This window comes from Oncorhynchus nerka, linkage group LG4, assembly GCF_034236695.1.
Source record: "Oncorhynchus nerka isolate Pitt River linkage group LG4, Oner_Uvic_2.0, whole genome shotgun sequence".
NCBI classification, from domain to species: domain Eukaryota; kingdom Metazoa; phylum Chordata; class Actinopteri; order Salmoniformes; family Salmonidae; genus Oncorhynchus; species Oncorhynchus nerka.
In genome coordinates this window covers 29,594,032-29,612,367 of record NC_088399.1, presented here as the reverse complement: position 1 = coordinate 29,612,367, position 18,336 = coordinate 29,594,032, and the positions used below count along the sequence as shown (strand labels likewise).

General features: G+C 41.7%; 1 protein-coding gene across 1 annotated transcript in view; it reads right to left on the bottom strand.

The window, feature by feature from the left end:
• Positions 1-18,336, bottom strand: part of LOC115117378 (collagen alpha-2(I) chain-like) — a 132,810-nt gene that overhangs the window by 53,110 nt on the left and 61,364 nt on the right. Inside the window, exons 4-6 of the mRNA XM_029645852.2 lie at positions 17,613-17,805; positions 12,954-13,088; positions 12,232-12,318 (exon numbers count right to left, since the gene is read on the bottom strand). Of these exons, the coding sequence (XP_029501712.2) occupies positions 12,232-12,318; positions 12,954-13,088; positions 17,613-17,805 (415 nt within the window). The remainder of the gene's footprint in view (positions 1-12,231; positions 12,319-12,953; positions 13,089-17,612; positions 17,806-18,336) is intronic.

The following is an 18,336-nucleotide window of genomic DNA, read 5'->3' as shown; positions in this document are numbered from 1 at the left end:
ATGTTGAAATTAGGTGAAATCAATCTTCTTCTTTTTTTTACCAAGTTACACATTTCAAAAGGCACTGAATTGGTGGAACGACCTTCCTACGTTCAGAATATCACTATAATAGCAGACCTTACAGCAGCTACTTGCTTTACAGATTTCTGATCCTGCCCAACTTCTCCTTTGTGTGTGTGTGCGCACGCGCGCGCGCGCGTGTGCGTGCGTGTGCGTGTGCGTGTGCGTGTGTGTGTGTATGTGTGTGTGTGAGAGCGTTAATGTTTGCTCGATGAGGGACACAAAAACCTCAACCTCAACCTCAACCATGACCTATGATTTACACCCAGAATACATGGGATCTCATGCTAAATGCTGAATGAAGCTTGTGTCTACAACATGACTCACTCTAACCAAGGCCTAACCAAGTTAGATTGAGGGTGAAAGTAAACATCTGATTATGGACATCCATTGGCACAACAATAGAAACAGCGGTTTCATGGACAACCAAGTGTCTCCACTTGAGTGAATCCCCTAACAGTTTTCAGACGTGTATGGTTCTGTCTGTTCGACTCTAGAAACGTGGATGGAGGTTCGAGGAGGAGGGAGGCCACAGAACCCACATGGATGACATGCTCTGGAGCAGAAAACTCTCCCCAAAACAGAGCTCCAGAAGAAAACACAGTTGAAAGCAGAATATGGTAACATTTACTGGAGAATTTCAGAGGTTCAATTGAATTATATGAGGGGGAGGAAGACGAGACCTACAGCGCACTGAATCACAGGCCATAACATAGTGGGTCGTTCCCAAACACAGGAAGAATTTCTTCATGTATATGGGAACAAAGAAGAACCACAGTCATGCAACTATAAGCTATTCTAAAGCATGAGAGGGGTTGAGTTGGGGTGACAGTCCCAGTTGGGGATTCTCTGAGACTGTGGGTGTATGAGTGTGGGGTCAGTGGTTCCCTTCCATCACATCCCAGCCTTCCCCACTAGCTAATAGCTTCCAGAGAGCTCCAATGTCTCCTATAGGATAGTATTCCCCATAAAACACTGGTCTGGTGCAGAGCTGTGGCTGAGTGGTAACACTTCCTGGTCTCCACTTATGATTCTGTGTTGGAAAACAGGGTTCAATCCCTGAGTCAACCCTTCTAAATTTCTCTCCTCTTGTAATTTCTACTATGTCTGAAGAAAGCTTGAATGAAAAAGAACATTGGTTTGGAGGAACCAGTTTAATGTACTGCATTTTTGAGGGAGCGAGCAAACAAGCGATTCGCTGCACCTTTAATACCTGCAGTAAACGCTGTACATGCCGAATACAATTAGATTTGATTTGGCTATCCTACGATCCCACTCAACCTACCTTTGGGACTCCATGATACAGGTATGGTTGGGTGTGAGAGATAGAAAACAAAACAGAGCTGCCTCCTTCATCTCCCCTGCTCCTCCATCTCCACGTCCTCCCCCCCGTGCCCAACACCTACTCCACTTTCTCTTCTCATCCATGACATATACACTATGAACACCCTTTGTCTCTGTCAAGGAGCCAGTCTAGAAGCATTCAGCCTATAGTTTATCACAAGGGTACCCACTACATTAAGTGCCTATTAAGTGCCACGGTTAACGATTTCATCTTGAATCTGCCATACATCAGGGAGGGGCAATTGAATACAAGCTTCACACATTAGTTTCCACTTCATTTAATTGAAATGACCTTGATTTCTATGTCCAGTGGGTATATATTTCACAACTGAAACCTTCGGCTGTAGTATTAAATAAAACATTAACATTACACAGAATCTTCCTGACGAGGAAACAAACAGTGCATATAATTCAGAAGTCTAAAGACGTTTTACAACAAACAAAGTAGTTTATGAGTGGGGTGAGTGCCCTGTGGCTTGCTTCTTCAAACTCTCAAATAAATAGTGCCCAAGGGAGACATGGGGTATGTCCCAAATGGCATCATATTTTGTATTTAGTGCACTATATATAGTAGGGATTATGATGCCATGGGATGCATCCGTGTGATCTCCAGCCTCCTAATTAACACAGGGTTCTGGGAACCTCCGGATCCCATCAAACTTAACCTGGATGGCGGATTTTTTATCGTTTTATGAAAGAGTGAAGAAAGATGAAAGAGTGAGTGAAAGATGTGTTCCCTTCTTTCTTTATATGAGAGCTGTTGATGCTGGATGGAGGTTTGCTCTGACTTGCTCTGGCTGCTGTGTCATCTATTCCTCAATAACAGGAGTTCTATAGGGCATCAGAGATGGAATACACAGAGAAACAAAAAAGGTTTTCCAGATATTGTGTTAGTCTCTCTAACCCCCTTCCATTTAATGATCCACAAACCATCCTTACTGAGGTTCCATTATAAGTGTCAAAAGATTACAACTCTATCAGAATAATCTGAATGGGTCTTTGACCGATCATCAATAACAACCCAGGTATGATGAGAATGGATATTACAGTGCTAACATGTAAAGTGCTTATCCAATGTCAAAACTCACATATGTGTAGGCAGGCACACGTGTATAAGGGTGTGGATACATACATGTCTTTCAGTGTGTGTGCATGTGTGTGTGCGTGTGTGTGCATGTGTGTGTGTGTGTGTGTGTGTGTGTGTGTGGTTTGTATGTGTGTGTGTGTGTGTGTGTGTGTGTGTGTGTGTGTGTGTGTGTGTGTGTGTGTGTGTGTGTGTGTGTGCGTTCGCGTGTGTGCGTCTCATGTGTGTATACATCAGTGGAGGCTCCTCAGAGGCAGAAGTGGAGGACCATACTACTCAGTAAATTATAATTCTGAAACAATTTTTTTTCTTATTTTTAGATAAAAATATACTAAATATACACACGTCACCAAATATCTGATTAAAATACACTGTTTTGCAATGAAGGTCTACAGTAGCTTCAACAGCACCCTCTAGAGTAGCACCATGATGTAGCCGGAGGACAGCTATTTTGCGTCCTCCTCTGGGTACATTGACTTAAATTCAGAACCTAGGAGGCTCATGGTTCTCAACCCTTTGCATAGAGTAGTTGACTCAAAGAGAGAGAGAGACAATAGTTGAACAGTTTTTAACACATTCATTTCTTCAAAAATTAAGGAGAAGAAGCAGAGAGAGAGAAAGCTATTTTTGTTTTTGTTTTGTTTGTTACCTTTCACTTAAGCTTTCGGGTTTATAAATGTATTGCCACCGGGGCCTGCCAGTGTAACTGGTAAACTGTTTGCTGTACACTGCATTGTGTGATAGTAAACCCAAAATCCAATCTGTGTTTACAAACGCGTTAGTTCTAGTTTGCTGACATTGAAGTTCATAGGGTGACAGCAATTTAGGCTGTGTGGCGGTTAGCTAAAGGTGAGAGGAGAAGAGCACAAAGATGCGAGAAGGAATTATACAACGAGCAAGTGATAATGCTGTATGTGGCTGCTATGAAAGTGAATTGTGTGTGCAGGTGATCAGGGATGTATTCATTCCGCCGATTCTGTTGCAAAACGTTTCTTAAATGGAAGCAAACAGAACGAAATGAAACACTTTGTTTTGCAACTGTTTGGACTAATGATTACACCCCAGATTAGCTAGATGCAGGCAAGAGTGTGCAATGCGGTATTGAATGTGTGTGTCACACAATGATTAGTCTAATTTGTCTCTCGACATTTGAGTAGCCTAAACCTATCGCTGTTATATTGAACTGGGTGAATGGAATATGAATGACAGTCATCCAATATGCTGTAATAGAAATAAAGCCGTGCACATAAAAAAAATGGTTTCAATCCTCCCTAATCTTAAACGGCACCAACCGCCACTGGTATCCTTGAACATGATAGCCCAAACAGCCCCTGCCTGAGAGTTGGCTGATCTTTCAGCACCAGGAAAAGGGTAGGTAGGGTGGAGATGTACAGATAATTACCCTTATTATATCATAGGCTTCATCATGACAGCTCCAATGCACTAGTAAAGCAAAAGCAGACAACCACTTAATCATCCCATCTGAGGACAAGGAGAACAAATGCAGCCAACAGATACACACTGTACTGTACACATTCAGCAGATCAAGGTCATATTCGTTAGTGCACATCAGTTCAAACCGTAGCAAAATGTTTTGCAACGGAAAAGGAAAGCAAGCTTTTTTATATTGGACAACGGCAGGTAGATCCCTCCCTGTTTCAATCCATTTTCTTCTGTTTGGTGCCTAATGATTCGACCCAGGTCTGATCATCTCTGAGCTCTGAGGTGTGTTTGATTTATTATGTCAGGTTGGCAGAGCACCACACCATCCAGGAATAGGATCTACCGCGCTGACACACAGGTTACTCATCTACTAGTGCCAGCATCTACTGCTGCTGGCAATGGAACATTACCAAAGGTGCCTTCTGTCTGAACGATAAGTAGCTCTGTCTGTCGACACTCCAACCCCGCCGCTCCCTGTCGCTAGGCAACCGCACAAACCCGTCTGTGTTTTGTAACCTCATCCCCTCGCCTTCTGAACTACAGGGGAAAAGAATGATTTGGAGGCGAACGTCAGGATCAGGAAAATGAGATTGAGGAAAAAAATGAAAAACCCTGGAAAGCGATCTCTGGTATGTATGACATGGGAGAATGTTGGTCTTGGCTGGCATTGCAGAGTTTGGGCCTGTAGCGTATGTACTGTATATGTCTTACAGATGAATAGGCAACAATGGACAGTCACCATTTTTCTTTTCTTTTTCCACATTAATGCACATTCCTATACAAATCATCATATCTGGAAAGGCAGGTGGTCATACTGATCCTGGCAGAGCTTGATCTGTGACTAGAGATACCTTATAACTAGAGATAGCGTATACATGTAGATCAGAGATATTAGGCCAGAGGTAGTGTGGTGTGTGTGTGTGTGTGTGTTTGGTTTTACTATCCTTGTGGGGACTAGGAGTCCTCACAAGGATATTAAAACAAGGAAAATTCAGCAAGTGGAGACATTTCGCCAGTCCCCACAAGGAAAAGGGCTAGGATTAGGGTTAGAATTAGGGTTAGGAGTTAAGGTTAGGTTAGGGGTTAGGGATAGGTTTAGGGAAAATAGGATTTTGAATGGGAATCAATTGTTTGCTCCCCACAAGGATTGTAAACAATTGTGTTGTAGGTCTTTCCTAACATTACCTCTCTTTCCAGGTGATCCCTCTGGCCAACTAACCAACTTGACTAGGCGTGTAAGAATTCACAAAAGCTTCCAGCATTTCACATGCATGAAAAAAATACTATAGTATACTATGGTACAAATACTATTGTATTACTATATTTCTATACCATAATATTCACTGTAGTGTTTTTGTGGAAATTAGTGTAATATTTTCTGTAGTGTTTTTGCAGACATGACTGTAGTATACTGTAGTACTTACTGTAGTGTTTTTGCAGAGATGACTGTAATATACTGTAGTATTTACTATTGTCTTTTTGCTTTATTATCTTTGACATAGAAGTGGGGTCTTTCTCCTTGAGGAAACCTTCTGCTCTTTTCTATAACCTGTAGGTAGGTAGGACAGGAGTCTAAATGGACAGTTCAGAGCTTCTGCTCTTTTCTATAACCTGTAGGTAGATAGGACAGGAGTCTAAATGGACAGTTCAGAGCTTCTGCTCTTTTCTATAACCTGTAGGTAGATAGGACTGGAGTCTAAATGGATAGTTCAGAGCTTCTGCTCTTTTCTATAACCTGTAGGTAGGTAGGACAGGAGTCTAAATGGACAGTTCAGAGCTTCTGCTCTTTTCTATAACCTGTAGGTAGATAGGACAGGAGTCTAAATGGACAGTTCAGAGCTTCTGCTCTTTTCTATAACCTGTAGGTAGATAGGACAGGGGTCTAAATGGACAGTTCAGAGCTTCTGCTCTTTTCTATAACCTGTAGGTAGGTAGGACAGGAGTCTAAATGGACAGTTCAGAGCTTCTGCTCTTTTCTATAACCTGTAGGTGGATAGGACAGGTGTCTAAATGGACAGTTCAGAGCTTCTGCTCTTTTCTATAACCTGTAGGTAGATAGGACTGGAGTCTAAATGGACAGTTCAGAGCTTCTGCTCTTTTCTATAACCTGTAGGTAGGTAGGACAGGAGTCTAAATGGACAGTTCAGAGCTTCTGCTCTTTTCTATAACCTGTAGGTAGGTAGGACAGGAGTCTAAATGGACAGTTCAGAGCTTCTGCTGTTTTCTTTAACCTGTAGGTAGGTAGGACAGGAGTCTAAATGGACAGTTCAGTGCTTCTGCTCTTTTCTACAACCTGTAGGTAGGTAGGACAGGAGTCTAAATGGACAGTTCAGAGCTTCTGCTCTTTTCTATAACCTGTAGGTAGGTAGGACAGGAGTCTAAATGGACAGTTCAGAGCTTCTGCTCTTTTCTATAACCTGTAGGTAGGTAGGACTGGAGTCTAAATGGATAGTTCAGAGCTTCTGCTCTTTTCTATAACCTGTAGGTAGGTAGGACAGGAGTCTAAATGGACAGTTCAGAGCTTCTGCTCTTTTCTATAACCTGTAGGTAGATAGGACAGGAGTCTAAATGGACAGTTCAGAGCTTCTGCTCTTTTCTATAACCTGTAGGTAGGTAGGACAGGAGTCTAAATGGACAGTTCAGTGCTTCTGCTCTTTTCTATAACCTGTAGGTAGGTAGGACAGGAGTCTAAATGGACAGTTAAGAGCTTCTGCTCTTTTCTATAACCTGTAGGTAGGTAGGACAGGAGTCTAAATGGACAGTTCAGCGCTTCTGCTCTTTTCTATAACCTGTAGGTAGGTAGGACAGGAGTCTAAATGGACAGTTCAGAGCTTCTGCTCTTTTCTATAACCTGTAGGTAGGTAGGACAGGAGTCTAAATGGACAGTTCAGAGCTTCTGCTCTTTTCTATAACCTGTAGGTAGGTAGGACAGGAGTCTAAATGGACAGTTCAGAGCTTCTGCTCTTTTCTATAACCTGTAGGTAGGTAGGACAGGAGTCTAAATGGACAGTTCAGAGCTTCTGCTCTTTTCTATAACCTGTAGGTAGGTAGGACAGGAGTCTAAATGGACAGTTCAGAGCTTCTGCTCTTTTCTATAGCCAAATATGGTCTATACTTGGCATGTAGGTTTCTCATTCATGGGTGGTGTATTTGCAAATTAAATACTGTAGTATAGTTTTACAAAACTGTTGTGTTTTTGAGGACACTAGTGTTTTTACGGATAATACTGTAGTATTTACTATAATATTCTACAGCATTCAAAAAATATATATAAGTACTACACCTGCTCGAGGGATACTACAGCGTGTAGTGTATTCTACAGTGTACTACAATATACTACATTAAGCACTACATAATCAATGGATACTACTGTGTGTAGTATAATACAGTAGGTCCTCATTTAAAAGTTTAATCATACCGCAGAGCAGCTTGCGGGATATTGCACAATGTTATGGCATGTTGGAGTGCATGACATCATAGTATTTTACCGTCAGCTATTGTTGCCATTGATGCTAGTTTGACCACCAGAGGGCATCTTTGAGGGCATCTTTATGAAGCATGTTGGTGCTTGCTTACTTTTCCATAAAATCCGACAGAGGTCCATGCAGGCCAGACGTTTTGATTGCTAAACCCTATCCGAAAGTGCATATTCCAATGTTTTTAATTAACCTAGTTTTGCCAAGCAACACAAAATGTTTTCCAGATGGTCTCTCTTTCAGAGTGAAACGGTGCTGAAATAGTTGACCACACTCCGGTTGACCACACACTTCAAATCTTATCGTAACAATTGGATGACTTTGGGTGTTTCAGTATGCAACATTTTCATGCCATCAATTGCATTAGCCTACTTTATTCCACTATTTCTCTCATTCAGTGATTTATTCCCATAGTAATGCGTTATGGATCCATCCAGATGTGGTTAGAAAACAGTGCATGTGGTGGGCTATGCAAAGAGATGGGTGAAGTGAAATGCTGCGCAAACACGCATTAATAAATGTAAAGTCCCTAAACTCGGCAAGAGTCTATTGTCCTGCTAAACCATTTACACCTGGCCCACAGCCTTGTTGAGTACTTACAGTACGGTGCACTTTCACTCCATTCTCCGCATGACTCTCTGCCACCAGATGCTTCTATCTATTGTTGATATCTATTTGGTAACATTCCACAGGTAAATGTAATAAATGAAACACATAGCTCTGGTCTGGAAAACATGTTAAACCTTTTGGGGGTTTTATTAATCTGTGTTTAGTAGCTGAGGCTTTATGGCTTCATCATCAACTTGTTAATTTAGCAGACATCACTTGCAGTAAACCATATATTTTATGAATATAACAGAATTTAACATAACATTTTAGTTTCTCTTAGAATAAAAACCTTATAGTGTAACAACAGTTGTAGTAAGTAACAGCTACAGAGGAAGAGCAATTCTTACACTATTCAATCACCCTCTTCTTCTTCATCATTCAGCTCATTAAAATTCAATTGTAATACAATTCGTCACTCCCATTCAACAACTCAAAATCTTTTTTGCATGTGCTCCAAAGGGATAACTTGTAATAACATGATATAGGTTGATTAAATAATCAAAATAAAAAATGTTATTATTTATTATTGTCAGTCCACATGTCAAGTGTAATTGTGCCATTTTATTAACTCTCTGTCACGTTCTGACCTTTATTTCCTTTGTTTTGTCATTATTTAGTATGGTCAGGGCGTGAGTTGGGGTGGGCAGTCTATGTTTGTTTTTCTATGATTTGGGTATTTCTATGCCTAGTATGGTTCTCAATCAGAGGCAGGTGTCATTAGTTGTCTCTGATTGAGAATCATACTTAGGTAGCCTGGGTTTCACTGTGTGTTTGTGGGTGATTGTTCCTGTCTCTGTGTTTGCACCAGATAGGGCTAGTTTGGTTTTTCACATTTCTTGTTTTGTTAGTCTATTCATGTATAGTTTCTTGATTAAAGAACCATGAATAATAACCACGCTGCGTTTTGGTCCGCCTCTCCTTCGACTCAAGATCACCGTTACAGTCTGACAGCTATTTCAGATGACGCTTAAAAAGATATCACTCAATGCCAAATCAAAACTAACAATAGGCTATACAAAGTCATGAAAATGCTAGCTGGGTAAAGTCATTTAAAAAGGCAAACACTGCCAAGCTTATCTTTAAAGGGAATATTGTATAGTATGAAAGCAGTGACTTTACACAGTCATGGAAAGTGTCAAATTAAGGATGGATGTTTTTTCCCACTTGTTTTTGGTCTTTAACTTGACAGTTGAAAGAAATCATTTAGAACGTTTTATAAAAGTCTACCCAAGAGATTGGAGGGGAAAACACAGTTTGGTTGTTAGCCGCTGTATATTGTGGAATATTTCTGAACCGCAGGCCCGTGTCCATGTTTCTCTCTAAAAGATGTAGTCTTAGGAACACAGTGTTAGTTGGATCTAAACTACTTCTAAAACCAAATGGCTTCCGGGCTGTTGGAAGCACACATTACACGCACAAACGCGCAAACATTGTCATGCAACATCAAGCAGAAATGGTGAGCATTAAGACATAGCATCTCCGTTTGGGACTCACACAATAGTATAGTTGTTAATAACACAAATGGGAAATTCAGTGCAGTCCAATTCAAACGGACATTTGCTGGTGTTGAGAGTTCTGGACCCTTAGGTTCAAAACCATCAGCTAATGTTAAAACCCATTGCTTTGACTTTAGTAATGATGTCTTTACCTAAGGACTCTGACATCCAGAAGTGTTTCATATCTTTGGGGTGCATTGTGGGAGTTGATGATTAACTACTCAAGTGGCATGGCACTACATGGAGTACCTGTCAAGGGAGTTGAGGTCTCAGACGGAATGTGCATCAAAATCAGGAACAGCAACAACAGATCCCAACAATCACAGACCACAGAGGCCTCTGCTTCAAAGAGCAGAGAGAGCAGACCTCAAAGAAAAACACATTCAGGTTATGTGGGCTGTATCTCAAATGACACCCTATCCCTACATAGTGCACTACTTTTGACAAGAGTTCTGTGGCCATAAGGCTCAGGACAAAACTAGTGTACTATACTGAATAGTGCCAGTTGGTAGTGGGACTCAGTCTGTTTCAGGTCTCAGGACTGGAGCCTTCATCATGCACTGCCTAAGAAGTTCCTTTCCATCTAGTAGAGACAACAGAGCAGAGGAACTGTAGTGGATGTAGTTGGTATCGTAACACTGTGCTGCTGACATTAGTTAGTGCTGGGTGGGTGGACACAGAGCATGGCATGATATAAAATGTTTTAAAAGTTTATTCTCATAAGTAGGTTTCCATCCAATTGGAATATTCTAAAATCTGCGCATTTTCCCACCAGAGATGTGTTTCCATCAAATTGAGTTGTGGATAAAAGACGGTGCGTGATGTTGTAGTGCACAAAAAATACCTTTTAAATACCAGTTAAATGGGTTTCCATCGCATTTTCAACTCTGATGGTTTTCTCACACAAGATGTCTTTATATAGTGAGTGTGCCCACTCTGGTATTTACACGTGCGCTCTAGCCAACAGCTCGTAGATTCAGTACAGGAATAGCCTACACGATGATATCATTATTATGGATTATTTATATTGGTCAAATGGCAGCCAAGCATTGATGATCATGTCTCCAGAATAAGACCCTCCATATTGAAAACGAGCATCAAGCTCATCTTGCACTTTCACCACCCTGTGAAGTTTATCTTAACTTATTTCATCTGTAGCCTAATAACCTGCATGCTTCCCTGACGAGTTGTAGTGGGAGGACCACACAACATGCCATCACGTGACTTAGTTTACTTCGATATGATGGTTATTATGTCAATATATGTACATTAAGGCCCGAGTTGTAGTGGGAGGACCACACAACATGCCATCACGTGACTTAGTTTACTTCGATTTGATGGTTATTTATCAATATTTGCGTGTAAAAGCGTTTCCCACCGACATTTCTCGCATTATTCATTTTACCGAAATAAAATGATCCCACCTCGTATAGCGTATTTTGTTTTGTCGACATTGGGGAAAGTATACCAACAAATGTTCTGTTTCCATCAGGCCTGTCATTATATTTTTTTATCCGTTGTACTTTAATTGTATAAAAAGGTTGGCTGGAAACCTTGTTCGAGAGGAAGATAACAGTCACTCCCTTATCCATGTGTAAAGACTTCCAGATGAAATGTATCCGTTTGAAGAATGCATACATTTGCATATAGTGCAAAATTCTTGCCGTTGCTTTTACTATTGTGTATACAAACATTGACTGTGTTTCCATATCAGTTTATAATGCTGCCAAATACGACCATTATTTCAGGAATACGTTTATTAACTAAACACAACTGAGGCTTTACACCTTAATCAAAAACAGCATCAAGATACAGTATATATATCATGATAAGTAATATTATCACATAGTTGTGATATAATTCTCAGGCTCAAAGTGAAAATAATTGAGGAAGTTTGTGTATTGTAAGATTAATTATTGAGATAAGAGCTCCTTATGTGCCCATATATATTCACATTTAATTTGCCCCCCTGAGGCATTTGCTATTCATCATAATATTACGATCTAAGTGTGCTTACAATCTCAAAATACACGCACGCACGCACACACACACGCACGCACGCACGCACACGCACGCACGCGCACGCACGCACACACACACACACACACAGTGGTCAGCCAAAGGGTTGGTTGGGGTCTCAGGTCCACAACGCTAATTAATCATAGTCCTCCCTGTTTATTATGGAACAAAACAGAACAGATCAGTGGTGTTTTATATTGGAACTAATGAAAAACCAGGGCCGGTCCCTTCTCTGTTGTCTGCATGTCACTGGCTGTGGCTGCAATTGGGGACAATTCTAGATTATACAATGGGTGGGTCTAATCCTGAATGCTGATTGGTTAAAAGCGCATTCCAGCCGGTGTCTATTCGAGAAATTACCAAGGGCTAAATCACACATTATCACTTAAATCTACACCTTGCGGCCTATACTGCTGGTCAGTTTCCTTGATTAAACCAGCAGTACGTATCACGGTAATGCAACAAGGAGTCCATCCTGTGCCAAACCAAGCTCAAGAGAAGCACTTAATCTGTGAATCCAGTCAAAGGGCTGTTTCTGTATAAATCATGGCAGGTAGAAACAGAGCACAAGGGCATATGCCACGTCCCCCTTTACAAGAGAGGTTTCTTACCCCAAGGGTTTTTTCCTGGTTAAATAAAGAACAATTACATTCAGCTAGACTTGGGATTCCCCTTGAATCAGATAGACCTTTATACTCACAGTCTTCCCCACTTGCACATCCAAGAAAGAGGAGTCCTTGGATCTCTCTAGCAGGTCCACCAGGTCATTTGAGGACAGCAGGAGCTTCTGGGTGGAAAGAGAGGGAAGTAAAACAGTCTAGCGCAAAACTAATGAACAAGAAAAAGCCCTGGTTACGTCTCAAATTGCATTTATAGTGCACTACTTTTGACTAGAGACCATAGGGTGTGATTTGGGAAGCAACCACTTGGAGTAATGAAATTTACCAGAATGGATCAAACCACAAGAGGAGTGCCAGTCTTGTTGATTTCCTATTGGTAGCTATGATCACAGGGTGCTGTACTGTACAGGGAGTCTGTCGACAGGGTCTTAACTCCTGGAGTCTGTGTGTCTGGTCTGCACACAGCACTCTGACAGGCACCTGGCCCTTTTATCTCCAGCACACTACAGTACTTCGACCATAAACACAGAGCCCCTGTGCCAGGGCTTTTCATTCTATGCACTTGTATATAGTACTCATACTACCTAAGACTATCATTTGTACCATTTGGAGTCAATGCAGTGGCACAAACCACTAGAACATGACCTCAATCCTTCCTAAGCGCCCTCCCCTCCCTATCTTTATGTTGTATAACCATTATTTTGGGTCAGCATAACATTGTTTGAATGTTTTTCTGTCTCATTTAAACATTGTCTAAACGTTAGTTTGGATCAGTCTAATGTTGTTGAGAGCTTCAGCGTACCTCTAGGGCGTGGTTGGTACGTGGGGAGCGGGGGGACTTGAACCCGGCCCCCCCACACTGGGCAGGGTGAAGAGTGCAGTGATGGTGGCCGGCATCTGTGTCGCCCATCAGGAACGTCAGCTGTCGGAATTGGCCCTGTGGAGACAGAGCCGTCAAACACACTCACCTGACCCCCAAAGGTCACGAGAGGTCACTATCTTCCTCCGTCAGGGCCTCTGAGACACTGAGACAAATATGATGGACAGACATACTTTAGAGACCTCTACATACATTTATCTACACCAGCTAGCGTTCTACTCCCCAAGCTATGTTTACAAGTGTGTGTGGTAGCGTGTGTGAGGTCCTGTGTGTGTGATTAAATGTTAAGTATTTTATGTAAACAGAAAGATCGCTCCCTTTGCCGCAGACAAAGAGCACCAGACATAATTAGTCTTTTTTGAAGAATAAAAACGTGTTACAGTGTAAAATGCAAATGAATCTGTGCTTTAGCTATAGACTCAGACCATGCATTCCTTAACTGTTTACACATCAAACCTTTAATGATGATAAAATATGGCTTACAATTAGTGCCAAACTAAACAAATTACTTTATCGCGTGAAATATGGACTAAATAATTGTTAGAAGCTAAATAAAACTGAGAGAGAAAGAGAGAGAGAGAGAAATACAACACACAGTAGGCATACTGTTTCCCCAACTCTCTCTTTTTGGTCCTAATGTGTCATGATTAAACTTGTGTGTCTAAATGAAGCATGGCTTAATGAATACATGTAGAAATGAAAATGTATACATCTGAGTGTCTGAGTGTGTTGGAGAGGGTCCTGGTAGGGCACTGGGCTCGCTAAGGCTCTCTGTCTAAAGCTCATGGTGCATTAAAGGGACAGTTCACCGAAATTACAGAATATATTGGTTTCCTTGTCCTGTAAGTAGTCTATGGACAAGGTAATATGCAGCCCATGCTTTGGTTTTGTAATTAATTTTGGAATCTAGGTGAACTATCCGTTTAACTTTTCCATCCACTAAACAGTAACAATCTCTGTCTCATACACTATCACAACCTTCTCCTTCATCATCCATCCTTATCTCATCTTCTAAAATCAATTAAATTCTCTTCCGACATGCCAGTGGATTCAAGGGCATTCCTGTCTGTCTGTCTGTCTGTCTGTCTGTCTGTCTGTCTGTCTGTCTGTCTGTCTGTCTGTCTGTCTGTCTGTCTGTCTGTCTGTCTGTCTGTCTGTCTAGTCGCTCTGGATAAGAGCGTCTGCTAAATGACTTAAATGTAAATGTAAATGTAAATGTAAATGTCTGTCTGTCTGTCTGTCTGTCTGTCTGTCTGTCTGTCTGTCTGTCTGTCTGTCTGTCTGTCTGTCTGTCTGTCTGTCTGTCTGTCTGTCTGTCTGTCTGTCTGTCTTTCAGTAGACTAATGCTCTTGTAGTATGGGATGGGTGCACAGAGATACAGTGACAAGGTCCTGAGGCCCATTGTCATGCCATTCATCCGCCACCATCCCCTCATGTTTCAGCATAATACACGGCCCCATGTCACAAGGATCTGTACACAATTCCTGGAAGCTGAAAATGTCCCAGTTCTTCCATGGTCTGAATACTCACCAGACATCTCACCCATGGGATGCTCTGGATCAACGTGTATGAGTGTGTTCCAGTTCCCGCCAATATCCAGCAACTTCGCAAAGCCATTGACAAGTAGTGAGATGACATTCCACAGGCCACAATCAACAGCCTGATCCACTCTACCGAAGGAGATGTGTCGCGCTGCATGAGGCAAATGGTGGTCACACCAAATACTGACTAGTTTTCTGTTTCACGCCCCTACCTTTTTAAAAAAAAAGGTACTGTATCTGTGACTAAGAGATGTACAATTGAAGTCGGAAGTTTACATACACTTAGGTTGGAGTCATTAAAATTTGTTTTTCAACCACTCCACAAATTTCTTGTTAAAAAACTATAGTTTTGGGAAGTCGGTTAGGACATCTACTTTGTGCATGACACAATTTATTTTTCCAACAATTGTTTACAGACAGATAATTTCACTTATAATTCACGGTATCACAGTTTCAGTGGGTCAGAAGTTAACATACACTAAGTTGACTGTGCCTTTAAACAGCTTGGAAAATTCCAGAAAATGATGTCATGGCTTTAGAAGCTTCTGATAGGCTAATTGACATTATTTGAGTCAAATGGAGGTGTACCTATGGATGTATTTCAAGGCCTACCTTCAAACTCAGTGCCTCTTTGCTTGACATCATGGGAAAATCAAAGAAATCAGCCAAGACCTCAGGAACAAAAATTTCAGACCTTAACAAGTCATCCTGTGGTTCATCCTTGGGAGCAATTTCCAAATGCCTGAAGGTACCATGTTCCTCTGTACAAACAATACTACGCAAGTATAAACACCATGGGACCACCCAGCCGTCATTCCGCTCAGGAAGGAGACATGTTCTGTCTCCTAGAGATGAATGTACTTTGGCGCGAAAAGTGCCAATCAATTCCAGAACAACAGCAAAGGACCTTGTGAAGATGCTTGAGGACACCGGTACAAAAGTATCTATATCCACAGTAAAAGGACAAAGATTGTACTTTTTGGAGAAATGTCCTCTGGTCTGATGGAACAAAAATAGAACTGTTTGGCCATAATGACCATCATTATGTTTGGAGGAAAAAGGGGGAGGCTTGCAAGCCGAAGAACACCATCCCAACCGTGAAGCACGGGGGTGGCAGCATCATGTTGTGAGGGTGCTTTCTGTAGGAGGGACTGGTGCACTTCACAAAATAGATGACATCACGAGGAAGAACAATTATGTGGATATATTGAAGCAACATGTCAAGACATCAGTCAGGAAGTTAAAGCCTGGTCGCAAATGGGTCTTCCAAATGTACAATGACCCCAAGCATACTTCCGAAGTTGTGGCAAAAGGCCTTAAGGACAACAAAGTCAAGGTATTGGAGTGGCCATCACAAATCCCTGACCTCAATCCCATAGAAAATTTGTGGGAGGAACTGAAAAAGCGTGTGCGAGCAAGGAGGCCTACAAACCTGACTCCGTTACACCAGCTCTGTCAGGAGGAATGGAATGCTGCCCGAAACATTTGACCCAAGTTAAACAATTTAAAGACAATGCTACCAAATACTAATTGAGTGTATGTAAACTGCTGACCCACTGGGAATGTGATGAAAGAAATAAAAGCTGAAATAAATAATTCTCTCTACTATTATTCTGACGTTTCACATTCTTAAAATAAAGTGGTGATCCTAACTGACCTAAGATTGGGAATTTTTACTTGGATTAAATGTCAGGATTTGTGGAAAAACTGAGTTTAAATGTATTTGTCTAAAGTGTATGTAAATTTCCAACTTCAACTGTATCTGTATTCCCAGTCATGTGAAATCCATAGATTAGGGCCTTATGAATGTATTTACATTGACTGATTTCCTTATATGAACTGTAACTCTTCTAAAGTAAAATCTTCTAAATTGTTGCATGTTGCGATTATATATATTTTTCAGTATATATATTCACAGAGCTAAAGGAACTGTCTGCACAAATGCCTACCTTTCCTCTGTGGAGGAACAACAAACCAATTAAAACTGGTTTTAAAGCCTGCTTAACCTTCACGAAAACCCATTTGCAAAGGCCTCATCCATATCAGTCTTTATTGTGCTGTAACTGTAGAGAAAGGAAATGGATCAACTGACAATAAATAAATAAAACACAGACAGGGCAAGGTGTTTTCCTCCCCTAGTTGTCCTGAAGTGGATGACCGTTAAGGTGAAAAATGAAGGGGTGCTAAAGTTCCAGTAATGAGGAACCTAGCGGGAGAAGAATGTTACCACCTCAGAGAGAGGAAGCTCAATCCTCTGAGGGGTTGTCATAAAGACCTGTCGCTGTGGGAGAGAAGGCGATGGAGAATCAATCTTGGCTCTGGACTGAGCTGAGCACAAAGCCAGATGCTGCCTGCTGTCTGTCCCATTCTGCTCTCCTCTCGCCCCTCCTGCACTCTGCACTCATACTGTACGCTCTAACACACATCCTTCATAAACACTGGCTCTGGCTGCTGGCTTCCGCTATGGACAGCACAGGGATGTCTTCATGTGTCTTGGGGAATGGGGGCAGTTGGTGGGGTCAGGGAAATGGGAGGAGCCCCCATCCCATCTCACCCCCCTAAACCTCCCTTACAGGTTGGGTAGGGGGATAGCCAGACCATTGGGTTCCTATACAGTGTGCTTCTTCACAGTGTTTTTTGGCTACAAGATTTGACAGTACCTACATCCTGCAGACCGTTACTGATCTTCTATGATAAATTACCCACCATTCAACAGAAAGGGCACTCAGTTCTTGAGTCACTCTGAACAGCAGGAGATGAAGCTGTATAGCCTATGTTGCATAATGTGTTGCTGGTATGTTGCATGATGATTTAGGCAGATACATCCTCTTGTATGGAAACATGCAGGAAAAGGGAGGAGGAGTGGAGAGAGTAGAGGAAAGGAAAGGAAAGGAGAAAAGGGGAGAACAGAGGAGAGAAGAGGAGAGGAGAGAAAAGGAGAGGAGGAGACGGCAGAGGAAAAGAGAATGGAACTGGAGAGGAGGAAAAAGAAGAGAAAGGAGACGAAATAAAGAGGTGGAACAATAAGTCCAGTACTTACCTCAAAGGGTGTCTCGAAGCCCTCTATGATCCCTCCCAACAATAGTAGGCCTTCAGATGTGATGCCCATACCCTGGTACACCCAGTCCACACTCTCCACCAGGGCACAGTCCACATACAGCGCCAGCCTAACAGATGATACACTCACAGCTACGTGGTGCCACTGGCCGTCAGACAGACCACTGACCGGGAACCTGGGAATCGGGTCAAAACAATGTAATGGGTGATGTCATACAGTATGGCAAACATTATTGAGAAGGAAGTGCATGTCTCTGTTATTTGCTGTTTTGGCAATAATGTGAAGTGTGTGGTGCACGTTTGCCCTCTAAAAGCTTCACTTCCAAGACAGTGTTGAGATTCAAATATAGTCACACCTCAAATATCAGCTATAAATCTCATGCACTATACAAGTACCAAGGCAACAAAATGACTCCATATTCTGGCCAAGTCTTTGTCTGTCTAACAGTGATGTATTGCTTAAAATCCACTGTGGCTTAAGAAGAGAGGAACAAGCAACCTGCCAGTAGGCTTTAGAAAAACAGCCCTTGAATCGTTTCAACCTCAGTCAACATATACACACACACGATTTTGCAACAGGGCACTTTTGTCATGTCTTATTTAGAAAAAATATTTAGTTTCTTGAAAAATACTTTTAGCAACATAAATACTTTTCTCATTTTAGCAGGAACCAAACTGGTATTGGCTGTGACCATTTTATTCAACAA